The sequence below is a fragment of the Erpetoichthys calabaricus genome, chromosome 11, assembly GCF_900747795.2.
Source record: "Erpetoichthys calabaricus chromosome 11, fErpCal1.3, whole genome shotgun sequence".
Lineage (NCBI taxonomy): Eukaryota > Metazoa > Chordata > Cladistia > Polypteriformes > Polypteridae > Erpetoichthys > Erpetoichthys calabaricus.
The window spans coordinates 141,742,417-141,756,711 of record NC_041404.2 but is presented as its reverse complement, the minus strand read 5'-3'; the positions used below and the strand labels follow the sequence as shown (position 1 = coordinate 141,756,711).

The 14,295-nt window shown below is 41.6% G+C and overlaps 1 protein-coding gene across 1 annotated transcript in view; it reads left to right on the top strand.

Moving 5' to 3' along the window:
- The window catches only part of dnah3 (dynein axonemal heavy chain 3), a 287,745-nt gene that overhangs the window by 202,476 nt on the left and 70,974 nt on the right, over positions 1-14,295 (top strand). The window contains exons 33-35 of the mRNA XM_051933798.1: positions 480-699; positions 8,698-8,832; positions 9,750-9,861. Coding sequence (XP_051789758.1) covers positions 480-699; positions 8,698-8,832; positions 9,750-9,861 — 467 coding nt within the window. The remainder of the gene's footprint in view (positions 1-479; positions 700-8,697; positions 8,833-9,749; positions 9,862-14,295) is intronic.

Genomic DNA, 14,295 nt, shown 5'->3' with positions numbered 1-14,295 from the left:
ATTTACGAACGCCTTTATTCGCTGCGCTCAATTGAGGTCGCCCTTTTGAAGCTCGCCTTTTTGTGCGCACCCTTATTGAATAGAGCCGTACAAGACAGTATTACTGTCACAGAAAATTAAAGACACACAATACACGGTGGCAGCCCACGAAGAACGGTCAGCTCAGCAAGTAAACATCAACAAAAGAAAGGCTGAAAGAAAGAAAAATACGACCAACAAAAAGAATGAGGTCAAGGACCCTTGCCATTTAATACAGACTGTTCCTACTAATGTTTATGAACTACTGTTCTAGCGCCCGTTATTGTAACATGCTAAATGACTAGTAGAATATATAATCTTACTTAAATAATTAACAAAATTAAACTAAATAAATCCAGCATAAACATCAGCCAGGGTTCAACATAACACCCCCACACTTTGTTCTGTTTCTATTCAATATTCAAGGATTCTGACATTTTTGCCGGTTTCTCTTTCTTCAGCCTTGCCCAGAAAATCGTAGCCACCTACCGCCTGTGCTCAGAGCAGCTGTCATCCCAGCACCACTACGACTACGGCATGCGGGCCGTGAAATCCGTGCTGACCGCCGCAGGGAACCTGAAGCTGAAGTATCAACAGGAGGACGAGAGCGTCCTGCTGCTCCGAGCCCTGCTGGACGTCAACCTGGCCAAATTCCTGGCCCAAGATGTACCCTTGTTTCAGGTAAGCTGGGGGGACAAATGAGGCACAAGCACCGCTGAGAGGGTCATCTCTGAACAATTGGGGGGAGGTGGGGATTTATGGTCAATTTTTAATAATGTGTTCATAAGAATTATTTAAATTAAATTATTTCAGTCTTTTTATTTTCTGTGTTCAGCACCTCCTGACTCACTGGTACAAGAAAACCCCCACGTATAAGAGATACTGTTGGACTCGTCTGGATGTCTAGATATACATGACCTCAAGCTTTTTAGGGTTCGCCTATATTTTGGGCCCTTTAGACCCTAAAAACCTTTATTCTTAAACCATTTTTGTACAATATTTTGTGCAGGAAATGACACCCTTATGATAACAAGTAAAGCAGTAGGTTTACTTCAGATGAGTCAGAAGGACTTGAAATTGTGCTGCCACATCAACCGACCCTTACGGGTTCACCCCTTAATGTGATACGAGGGGTAAAAAAGGTGCTCCTTTTCACAAAACTTCACAAAAAAGAGGGATCTGTGACGATAAACATGTGGACTGTCGTGTCATGCAATGTTGAGATACATGATTCTTTATTGGTGGTCCTAGCCCTCTAAGTGCCACCACGAGAGGGTTAAAAATGACAAACATAATCATGTAGGGTATCGGTTCAGACAATTTCAAGGTCTACTAGCTGTGTAAGCCCATACTGTAAAAAGCCCGGGGTCCTAGAAACTATTGAAATCATCAGAAAAAAATTGAAATGTAGAGAAATCAGGTCATTGATAGGACCTACTATACAATACAATACAATTTATTTTTGTATAGCCCAAAATCACACAGGAAGTGCCACAATGGGCTTTAACAGGCCCTGCCTCTTGACAGCCCCCCAGCTTTGACCCTCTAAGAAAACAAGGAAAAACTCCCAAAAAAAACCTTGTAGGGAAAAATGGAAGAAACCTCGGGAAAGGCAGTTCAAAGAGAGAGACCCCTTTCCAGGTAGGTTGGGCGTGCAGTGGGTGTCAAAAAGAAGGGGGTCAATACAATACAATACACAGAACAGAGCAAATCCTTAATAAAAAATTAAAAATTTTTTAGAAGTACGGAGCAGAATTTAACAGTAGATGATATCACATAATAAGATTTGGATAATTTATACTCCTGGAGACCTCATCCATCAAGCCCATTTGGCCATTCCATGGCTGAAACAGCGCTGGGCCAGTCAATCCGATGAAAGGACCCCTCTTTCTCACGATTCCTGCGATCCTCCATCAGGGATGACTTTACCTTAGGCAGGCAAAACAACTTGGCAAGTGGGCCGTGGCACCAAGTGCCACATTTGAGTACCCGAGAAGAGAAACAGAATAGGTGAGGGTTAGTATCCAATTCTAACTATCATGTTACTGATGTTTTAGTGCTAATGACAAACAACACAGATGCAGTCTGTACAGTTAATCAGCAGCTCTAGTCAGGGTGTGCTAAACTGAAGTAGTGAGTCTTCAGCCGGGATTTAAAAGCTGAGACCGAAGGGGCATCTCTTATAGTAGCAGGCAGACCACTCCACAGTTTAGGGGCCTTGTAACTAAAAGCTTGACCTCCCATTGTTATTTTATTAATCCTTGGAACCATAAGCAGACCAGCATCTTGAGATCTTAATGTGCACTCATCTTTGTAATTCATGATAAGTTCAGACAAGTAAGCCAGACCTTGGCCATTTAATGCTTTATATGCTAAAAGAAGGATTTTGAAATCTGCCCTAAACTTAACCGGGAGCCAGTGTAAGGATTTAAGAACTGGAGTTATGTGTTTGTATTTTCTAGTTTTTGTAATAATTCTTGCAGCCGCATTTTGTATTAACTGGAGGCTGTATAGAGAACAGTTTGAACATCCAGTGAACACCACATTGCAGTAGTCTACTCTGGGTGTCTCTCTCCTAGGACAGGGGTCCTCAATCACGGTCCTGGAGGGCCGCAGTGGCTGCAGGTTTTTGCTCCAACCCAATTGCTTAATAAGAAGCACGTATTGCTCAAGTAACACTTCTGCTTCACTTTAGTTGTCTCGCTCATTAAGATTTTGAACCCTTATTTCTTATTTTAGTCTTAAACAGCTGTATTCTTGGTTTTTAATCGCTACTAATTAGCAATAGCATGCAAATGACAAAAGAGACCAGCATGTCTCAATTTAGCTTGTTTCCATTTACACCTGTGTGTATTTATCATGCACTATTGGGTTTAATTAAATACTTGGAAGGAAAGTGAAGAGAAAAAAGTAAAGCACTGAGAATTACTCCTCCATTTTAGCCTTCAAATCATTTGGATGTTATCCTTAGAAAGGGGAAGAAAATCTAGGATATGAGAATTAACTGACATAGCAGAGTTAAAGCACTAACAAGCCATGAAATTAAATTATTGGCAAGAATTGCTTTCTAATTAAGCAACTGGGTTGGAGCAAAAACCTGCAACCACTGCGGCCCTCCAGGACTGTGATTGAGGACCCCTGTCCTAGGAGGATTCATTTTGCCAACGTGCTCACATCGCTTGTGCATTAGCGGCCGGAGAAAAAGTAGAAAGTATACTGTTTTGTCGATGTTAGCGGATAAGCGACTTTGTCTTTCTTCGGGGGTTTCATTTTGCCGATGTGCTCGCCTCTCTTGTGTATTTCCTTAAGCTAGTTTCTGCTTCCTCAGAGTTGGAGCCCCGACTCCACCTCTCACTTCTGGACTGGACAGACAGACAGACACACACACACTCCCACTTATATGTAAAACAATACAATAAAATTTATTTTTGTATAGCCTAAAATCACACAAGAAGTGCCGCAATGGGCTTTAACAGGCCCTGCTTTCTCAGAGCCCCCCAGACTTGACTCTCTCAGAAGACAAGAAAAAACTCCTTGTAGGGAAAAAATGGAAGAAACCTCAGGAAAGGCCGTTCAAAGAGAGACTAATTTCTGGGTAGGTTGGTCATGCAGTGGGTGTCAAAAAAAGGAGGTCAATACAACACAATACACAGAACAGAACACAAGTCATTCTCAATAGATTACAGTAGTGCAGCAGAAATATTACAAGTACAGAGCAGAATCCAACAGGAGATGATTTCACATAATAGGATTTGGATTTGTTTAGAGTCCTGAAGACCTCAGCCATCAAGCTGCCTCCCCCTATTGGCCATTCCACAACTGAGACAGCACTGGGCCAGCCAATCCGATGAAAGGACCCCTCTACCCGGCGATTCCTGCAATCCTCCATCAGGGATGACTTTACCTTAGGCAGGCAAAACAACTTGGCAGGTGGGCCGTGGCACCAAGTGCCACATTTGAGTACCGAGAAGAGAAACCGAGTAGGTGAGGGTTAATAACAAATTCTAACTATCATGTTACTTCTGTTTTAGTGCTGATGACTAACAACAGAGATGCAGTCTGCACAGTTATTCAGCAGCTCTAGTCAGGGTGTGCTAAACTGAAGTCGTGAGTCTTCAGCCGGGATTTGAAAGCTGAGACCGAAGGGGCATCTCTTACAGTAGCAGGCAGACCACTCCACATTATGAATAGGAGGTCATTTTTGATTCCTGATCCTTCAGTAGCCCTGTTTGGGCCTATCAAAGGGTGACAAATGACAAATTTCTGTTACAATCGAGAATTTTTAAACTGCAAGTATTGAAATTGAAGCACACATTTTAAAAATTTGTCACAGCTATTTTTGTTTATTATGTACTTCTACCTCATGAAGTGAATGTTTACATTTCTTATGAACACCAAGAATGAGGGCGGCTTCCGTTAATTCAGACTTTTTACATTTTCCACCGACTTGAAGATAAAATTGCTGTTAAAATGGAAGTTTTCTCTGAAATTTTGTTGAAAAAGAATGCATCTAATGGGGGGGGGGGACGGGGGGGGGGGGGGTGTTTCTTACCCCAAGGAATCCGAGTATGACATTTGTTTTATCACCAGAATGCATTATTTAAATATTTTTGTGTCTTGCTGCCACACCATTATGGTTTTGCTGCAATAAATCGTTGTGTTTACTGGGAAATCTTATCTCGGGCGCACTCCTAAACAAGGGGATAAAGTTGGACCCTGTTTTAATCGGACTACTTATTTAATTTTTTCTTTTCATATTTTCCTTTGTTATTTTGTTCTCATATTTTTTTTTGGATGCAGCAGGTTCTGGATGTTTCTTTAGTTTTTCCATCAGAAGCTCACTTTTGTTTTTTTTGTTATTTTATTTGTGATGTTAACGTTACCTTTATGTTTAATTACAGTAGTCACCAGGTCATTCACCTGTCCTTAGGTTAGCTCCCACGTTTCCAGGAGCGTGTCCTCAGAGATCATGAACTTTGAGGGGTTTAAAGGTCATTGGAAAGGTTCACTTCATTATCCGAGTTGGCGGATTCCAAAACACGTGTTTGTCAATCGTTGTTTTTGTTCAAAAGTTCTCTCTGGACTCGACTCATATTAGAGTTATTGACTTTGAAGTTTGTCTTGCAAGTTGGCTTCGGCAGCAGTGCGACTCTATTCCCATGTTTTTCGACTTTTGACGATGTCCCTTCCATCCTTTTACTTTTCAAATAGCTCTGGCCAGTTTTACTAGCAGAACAATCCCGTCTACTTACAGTACATGTCATTGTTGTGGAGAAATCTCAGAAAAAACAAGCAGAGTCTTCAGAAAGGCAGACAGAATTTAAGACTTTTGCACAGCAGAGACACAAAGCCTGTCTCAGTTCATGAAGTGAGCCCTGAGTGTCCAGAGAGCCCTGAATATATTACAATTCTTATCTCCAAATGCCCCCCTTTCCAGACTAGTTTCCCAACATCTACTGTACAGAGGTTCCCATGATGTTTTCCCCACTTAGCACCTCTACCCATAACAATCACCTGGGGCCTCATGTATAAATGATGCGTATGCACAAAAATGTTGCGGACTCCCATTTCCACACTCAAATCGCAATGTATAAAACCTAAACTTGGCGTAAAGTCACGCACATTTCCACAGTAGCTCCAATCATTGCGTACGCAAGTTCTCCGCTCAGTTTTGCAAATTGCCGGCACCCAGCGTCAAAGCAGTGCTTTTGTTCCAATGTGGTTTCCCTTTCTTTTTTAGATCCATATCCCTGACGCGGCTTTATAAATACACTGAAACTAACTGCATATTGTTTATTAGTTTAAGGCATCTGATTGTAATTAACCCGTAACAATATAATGGTCCAGGGAATGCCCAAACTATTCCAAATACCATAACTGCTTTAACGTTGTTACTCTCACTGCACCTTCTTCTTCTTTCAGTTGCTCCCATTAGGGGTTGCCACAGCGGATCATCTTTTTTCATATTACTCTCACTGCACCACTCGGAGTATTTATATCACTGTATCTGAGTGTGAATCACAGCTCTAAAGCAAAGAATTATCAGTTTACAGCATCAAGCACACGCTGCCTCAGCCATGTTGTCTATTTGAACTGCTCTCATACGACAAACGCTTCAGAGACTTTCCTGTAGGGACCTCGCGGTTCACAAACAGTTTCATCCCAAGAACTCTAAACGCACTCAATCAGTCCATCAAGTGCTCCTTGTAGAACTGTTTGTACTTATAAATACAATTACCTCACTGTAAACTTGCAATACAGTTATAATATTGCACAACCTGAGCCACTTTATAAAGCGCGTATTTACATATGATGACGATATCATTTTTAAGATGAAATGCAGGAAAACATGTTTATATTATACAGATAAAACTTCATTTAAATAATCTATATTGTTAACAATTAAACATGTGAGGACACAGTGCTGCAGTGCTAGCGACGATCTGGTGCCCCGTTCATGGATTGTTTCTGCCTCATGCTGTATTCTTGCTGTGGCTGGAATGACACTGGAAGGACAGATGGATAGAATAATTAAACACGTACTATGAAGATATTTCAATGTTCCTTAAAAGTTTTGAAGAATCTGCGTTCCAAGCTTACAGATGGCTTAACGTCTATTACAGAGCTGATTGTGTGGCGATTGGGTATTTGGAGAAAGAAAAGTAAGGACAGGAATTGGGGGTTAATACGTTTGAAAGAGACAGTACTGCTGCAATAAAGTATTTCAGCAAAGGTCGCGCACGGCACAGCAAGCATCTTGCATGAGACAGGAACAATCACTGCACCACCGTGTTCCCATGTTTAATAACATGCTTTAACTCCTATCCTCATGGAAATTATATCAAGTATACATCTCAGTATTTTAATTATTCAGAGAGCTGTAATATCACGAATGTAATGGATTCTGTGTCCTGTTGGAGGAAGAGAAAGCCCGTTTAAGAAGCACGTAGTGATTCACACACACAGAGCACATAGAAGATCAAATACAAAACAAAGCATTTAACGTGCTACTTTAGTTACGATGGGATTAGAGAAAGTAGTAAATTAAACAATTTTAAGATGAAGTTTATAATGTTCTACTTGAATGACAAAATAAACTACGTGATTAAAGTGGAAATGTTGAGATTAAAGCTGACATTTCGTGCTTTTTCCCCACTGTGTCCCTATTTCTTTTCTCTGTACCCACTCAGACGGTGGGCTACAACTCGCCTTTTCACGGCGACTTTGATCTCTGACAACTTCTTTTTTTATTTCGGGCACTGTGCGACTTTGTGAACTTGAGCTTTTGAGTTTCTCCAACACGCTGTGTCACTCGATCAACTTCCTTTTGTTGTCTATATCACTGTTTAAACCAACAAATACATTTTTTCCTTCACTCCACTTGGTATTCACTGAAATTCTTCTTTTTTCCCCCGTGCTTTTACCATTGTCTTTTCACAGAAGGCTGAGCTTAAGGTCTATTTATATTGATTTGCATATTCAAAGAGGCGTAATTCTGGGAGGAGTTGGGGCAGGACAGCAGGCGCGTACACGTGCGTTACTTTTCACGTTGACCGGGATTTATGGAGCGGAAGAACATGGAAGTTGGCGTTCGCACAGATTTATGCATCTGGATTTTTTTGTGCGTACAACCATTTCCACTTTTGTGCTTACGCCATGTTATAGTGTGAATTCTACGCACGCCATTATATATGAGGCCTGTGATGTTCTCATTACAATATTCTTGCCCCTGAAGACATCCCCATAACAGTCTTATTTCCATAACAATATTTTTGCTGGCAGGACATATTTGCCATCCAGCGATAAGCCCTTCCTTCATTCTTATGTCCTAATCCTGAGCTGTTAAGATCGATGGCCTTTCAGTTAATCAGTTCTTAAATATTCAATTCTTAACAACTGAGTTGAGATCGGAAGGGCCCATGTATGAAAATCGGACTGCCTAATTAATAATTCAATAAATGATTACTTCTTGCACTAGCATCCTGTAAGGCTGGCTAACATAATAGACGACTGTGCCAGTGAGCGGGCAGCGCAGAGCTTCACTGATGAGGGCCAAGCGGCGAAAAACCATCACACAGTGCTTCACGCTTGAGAGAAAGAAGGAAAAAGACAAGCCTTTAACAATTGCTTCATTACGCTCACTCATATGTGCTACTAGATCTTATTATTATTATTATCATAGTTCTGTATTTTCTGTGGGTGGAGCCCCTCTGGGGGGGGGGCGGGGACACGATTACATCACCTCTGAAAGACCGCCCACCATCTGTATCTTCTGGCGGAGGAGGCGGTTTTGTGGACTTTGTGCTTCTGTTCCCCTTTTTTATTTCTTGGATTTCATATTGGGACTTATTTAATTCATACCTTGCTTTGTTTGTTTTTTTAATTAAGTATTCTTGTTGGACTTGTCTTATCAAGCCACAGGCTGATGGTAATTCTCTCCCATGACAAAGGCATTGTTGTGCATTTTCTGAATATAAAGTATAGTTGGTAGTTCTAATATGCCAGGCCCAGTTTTAGGCCTGTTCAGGTAGTTGGAAGGTTGGCTGCCTGGGGTGAGGCCATCTCTAGTCAGGATAGTGAAGGTCCTGGCCTGCTTTGTGGGTCGAAGCCTAACACCCCTGTTCACAGCAGTAAGGGTAAACTCACTGACAAACTTCTCATCTGCATTTTCTTTCTCAGGGCATTATCTCCGACCTCTTCCCCGGTGTGGTCCTCCCAGCACCCGACTATGAGCTCTTCATGCAGGCCCTGCACGACAACATTAGAAAAATGAAACTCCAGCCGGTGCCATGGTTCATCGGGAAAATCATTCAGGTTGGCTTCATTGTTCTTGATACCCTTTCATCTCTTGCTACAGTTTGGAAGTCAATAAATGGCATGAAGCAATGGCCTTGGTATACTTCTGCTGCCATTTTACGACTCCTCATATGATGTGACCCTAAGCTGAGCCACATTGTGTGCCATCCATTCCACTCTCAGTCTCGGTTGTCTGGAGGACTTCATGCTCACCCTGTGCTCCCTGATCACACATGCCAGTCCTGGGCTGTGATAGCTTTCTATCCTGAATCCAGTCCTTGGCAGTGTGGGTTCAGAGTGGGTCAAGGAGGGGTGGCGTTCTCTCACCCTCACCAGGTCACTTCCCCCTGAGCTTGTCTTAAGTATCCCAGCTGCTGTCACCAGGGCCGTCTTAACGCATGGGCACGCTGGGCAGTTGCCTGGGGGCCCCCCTACCCCACGAACATAGGGACCCCATGCTAATCTATGTATGTTGTGGTTTGCTGGGTAGTTGTGTAGGTAGGGGTCCCAGTGCACTGCTTTGCCCAGGGAGCTGATAAATGCCATCAAGGCAGCCCTTTGCTGTCACCCACACTGTCCTCGTCTGGGAGCCTCCATGAGCTGCATGTGCAGTGACCTTCTACACTGAAGCACTGTGACGCTTTTCTCAGGTATTGTCATCTGTTAGTGGCCCCAACTGAACATGCAGCGGCCCCCTGCTGGAGATTGTTGGTATTACAAGCAGACAGAGTGGGCCTTTCATCTGTGTGATTACCATTGGCTGAATGCCCTCGTGGTTCTTTCCATGCATGCGAAATGAATGAAGGGAGAGGCTCCATCAAGGCGTGTTTACTGCCATCCATCCTCGGTAATGAAGAGCCGCACAGACGCGCTAACATGAGGTGCTGCCTTGGCCACATTTTATTTTCCAATTTTCTGTTTTCTCGCCTCCTCAGATTTACGAGATGATGCTGGTGCGCCACGGATTTATGATTGTCGGAGATCCCCTGGGAGGAAAGACCTGTGCGTACAAAGTGCTGGCGGGCGCGCTCGGTGATCTCTGTGCAGGTATGGCCTTTAGCTGGGGGGCCGCTGTGCACTGAGCTTTCCACATGTAGACATTCTCTGATTTTATTACTTGCCAAGTGCCTTTGGGGAGGGAGGGAGAAAGAAAGAAAGAAAGAAAGAAAGAAAGAAAGAAAGAAAGAAAGAAAGAAAGAAAGAAAGAAAGTCCATGGTGGGCACGATCACGATCACAGTCAGGGAAATAGAATAGAATGCCTTTTATTGTCACTATGCACATGTACAATGAGATTAAAAGCATTCCTTCAGTGCAGACATATATGTACAGGGCGCGCACAAAGTCCGTATGCCCCTATCTTTAGGAGCATTTACAGGAATATTCATGACAATTTGGTTCCTGTGGACATCAGCCCAAGTCTTCCCGGTATTTCGAGGTGTGTTTCCGACATCCCGTCTGGTGCTGCCACCTGCTGCCGCTCAAGAAATCGCAACAACGTGGCGGTTGTTCCAAGACGAAGCGATGGGTGACACAAGTCAGGAAGCTTGTGATCTGATGCTGCACCAATTTCCAACAAATGCTGAGAAAGAAAAGGTTATGTTCTCTGACGAGTGCGTGATTTATCGCAGCTCCCACAATCAAAACGTGTTCTTCTGGGGAAAACAAAATCCACATTTCTTTGAAGAAATTGAGCATTGCCCACCACACGTGATGATCTGGGCCGGAATGACAGCACAGCATTTGTTTGGCCCTTATTTTTTTGATGGTTCTGTTAACCAAATCAGTTATCTGGAAATGCTGAATGGCTGGCTCATCCCGCAACTGAGAAACCAGGGCGTCCTTGACAGTGTTTGGTTTCAACAAGACGGGGCACATGCCCATTTCGCAATCACCGTGCCTGATCGCCTCAACGATGTTTTTGGGTATCGCTGGATCGGACGAGGATCAAACAACAATCTCGCTCCTCTTCCGTGGCCTCCAAGAAGCCCTGATCTCACAACTCCAGATAATGCACTCTGGGGGTTTATCAAAGAAGACGTGCGGAAACGCCGTTATTCATCGAACGATGAACTGAAACATGCGGTTCGCGCAGCGTTCCAGAAAGTCACTCCGCAAATGTTGCAGAACATGAGCAGGAGAACCTGGCGGTGCATTCGGCTATACAGAGATCATGGAGGGACCCATACAGATGTTTTGGATTCCTAAGAGGTAACCTTTAGCTTTCAAAATCCTCCCAAAGATAGGGGTATACGGACTCTGTGCGCACCCTGCAGAACACAACAAGTAAATGAACAAATAAACAAATGGTGCAAAAAGTATATAGTGCCTTTCACATCTATCTATCTATCTATCTATCTATCTATCTATCTATCTATCTATCTATCTATCTATTATATAGTGCCTTTCACATCTATCTATCTATCTATCTATCTATCTATCTATCTATCTATTATATAGTGCCTTTCACATCTATCTATCTATCTATCTATCTATCTATCTATTATATAGTGCCTTTCACATCTATCTATCTATCTATCTATCTATCTATCTATCTATCTATTATATAGTGCCTTTCACATCTATCTATCTATCTATCTATCTATCTATCTATCTATCTATCTAATAGTGCCTTTCCTATCTATCTATCTATCTATCTATCTATCTATCTATCATATAGTGCCTTTCACATCTATCTATCTATCTATCTATCTATCTATCTATTATATAGTGCCTTTCACATCTATCTATCTATCTATCTATCTATCTATCTATCTATCTATTATATAGTGCCTTTCACATCTATCTATCTATCTATCTATCTATCTATCTATCTATCTATCTATTATATAGTGCCTTTCACATCTATCTATCTATCTATCTATCTATCTATCTATCTATCTATCTAATAGTGCCTTTCCTATCTATCTATCTATCTATCTATCTATCTATCTATCTATCTATCTATCTATCTATCTATCTATTATATAGTGCCTTTCACATCTATCTATCTATCTATCTATCTATTATATAGTGCCTTTCACATCTATCTATCTATCTATCTGTCTTATAGTGCCTTTCCTATCTATCTATCTATCTATCTATCTATCTATCTATCTATCTATCTATCTATTATATACAGTGGTGTGAAAAACTATTTGCCCCCTTCCTGATTTCTTATTCTTTTGCATGTTTGTCACACAAAATGTTTCTGATCATCAAACACATTTAACCATTAGTCAAATATAACACAAGTAAACACAAAATGCAGTTTGTAAATGGTGGTTTTTATTATTTAGGGAGAAAAAAAATCCAAACCTACATGGCCCTGTGTGAAAAAGTAATTGCCCCCTGAACCTAATAACTGGTTGGGCCACCCTTAGCAGCAATAACTGCAATCAAGCGTTTGCGATAACTTGCAATGAGTCTATTACAGCGCTCTGGAGGAATTTTGGCCCACTCATCTTTGCAAAATTGTTGTAATTCAGCTTTATTTGAGGGTTTTCTAGCATGAACCGCCTTTTTAAGGTCATGCCATAGCATCTCAATTGGATTCAGGTCAGGACTTTGACTAGGCCACTCCAAAGTCTTCATTTTGTTTTTCTTCAGCCATTCAGAGGTGGATTTGCTGGTGTGTTTTGGGTCATTGTCCTGTTGCAGCACCCAAGATCGCTTCAGCTTGAGTTGACGAACAGATGGCCGGACATTCTCCTTCAGGATTTTTTGGTAGACAGTAGAATTCATGGTTCCATCTATCACAGCAAGCCTTCCAGGTCCTGAAGCAGCAAAACAACCCCAGACCATCACACTACCACCACCATATTTTACTGTTGGTATGATGTTCTTTTTCTGAAATGCTGTGTTCCTTTTACGCCAGATGTAACGGGACATTTGCCTTCCAAAAAGTTCAACTTTTGTCTCATCAGTCCACAAGGTATTTTCCCAAAAGTCTTGGCAATCATTGAGATGTTTCTTAGCAAAATTGAGACGAGCCCTAATGTTCTTTTTGCTTAACAGTGGTTTGCGTCTTGGAAATCTGCCATGTAGGCCGTTTTTGGCCAGTCTCTTTCTTATGGTGGAGTCGTGAACACTGACCTTAATTGAGGCAAGTGAGGCCTGCAGTTCTTTAGACGTTGTCCTGGGGTCTTTTGTGACCTCTCGGATGAGTCGTCTCTGCGCTCTTGGGGTAATTTTGGTCGGCTGGCCACTCCTGGGAAGGTTCACCACTGTTCCATGTTTTTGCCATTTGTGGATAATGGCTCTCACTGTGGTTCGCTGGAGTCCCAAAGCTTTAGAAATGGCTTTATAACCTTTACCAGACTGATAGATCTCAATTACTTCTGTTCTCATTTGTTCCTGAATTTCTTTGGATCTTGGCATGATGTCTAGCTTTTGAGGTGCTTTTGGTCTACTTCTCTGTGCCAGGCAGCTCCTATTTAAGTGATTTCTTGATTGAAACAGGTGTGGCAGTAATCAGGCCTGGGGGTGGCTACGGAAATTGAACTCAGGTGTGATACACCAAAGTTAGGTTATTTTTTAACAAGGGGGCAATTACTTTTTCACACAGGGCCATGTAGGTTTGGATTTTTTTTCTCCCTAAATAATAAAAACCATCATTTAAAAACTGCATTTTGTGTTTACTTGTGTTATATTTGACTAATGGTTAAATGTGTTTGATGATCAGAAACATTTTGTGTGACAAACATGCAAAAGAATAAGAAATCAGGAAGGGGGCAAATAGTTTTTCACACCACTGTAGTGCCTTTCACATCTATCTATCTATCATATAGTGCCTTTCTATCTATCTATCTATCTATCTATCTATCTATCTATCTATCTATCTATCTATCTATCTATCTATCTATCTATTATATAGTGCCTTTCACATCTATCTATCTATCTATCTATCTATCTATCTATCTATCTATCTATCTATTATATAGTGCCTTTCACATCTATCTATCTATCTATTATATAGTGCCTTTCACATCTATCTATCTATCTATCTATCTATCTATCTATCTATCTATCTATCTATCTATCTATCTATCTATCTATCTATCTGTGTGTGCACTGTATAATTAATAAAGAAGCAATTGTATTATTTATTTACACACATACATACATACATACTGCAGATAATGTCAATGACAATTATATAATTGTGTTGGGATCTGAGGGGACATGGCACACCCCCCCAAAAAATTCCCCAAATATGGCAGACTTGAAATGAATCAGAACAGTGCACTCACTTAATTGGGTAGTTTGAAAGTTTCAGATCACTAAAGTCAATCAGGTCTCAAAGCGCGTGGTCCCTTCCTCTGAGGGGTCTGAATATGTAGACCACGGGTGTTGAAGTTCGTTCCTGGAGGGCCGCAGTGGCTGCAGGTTTTCATTCTAACCATCTTCTTGACCAATGACCGTTTTTTGCTGCTAATTAACTTCTTTTGCCTTCATTTTAATTAACTCAGGCCCCTTAGTTG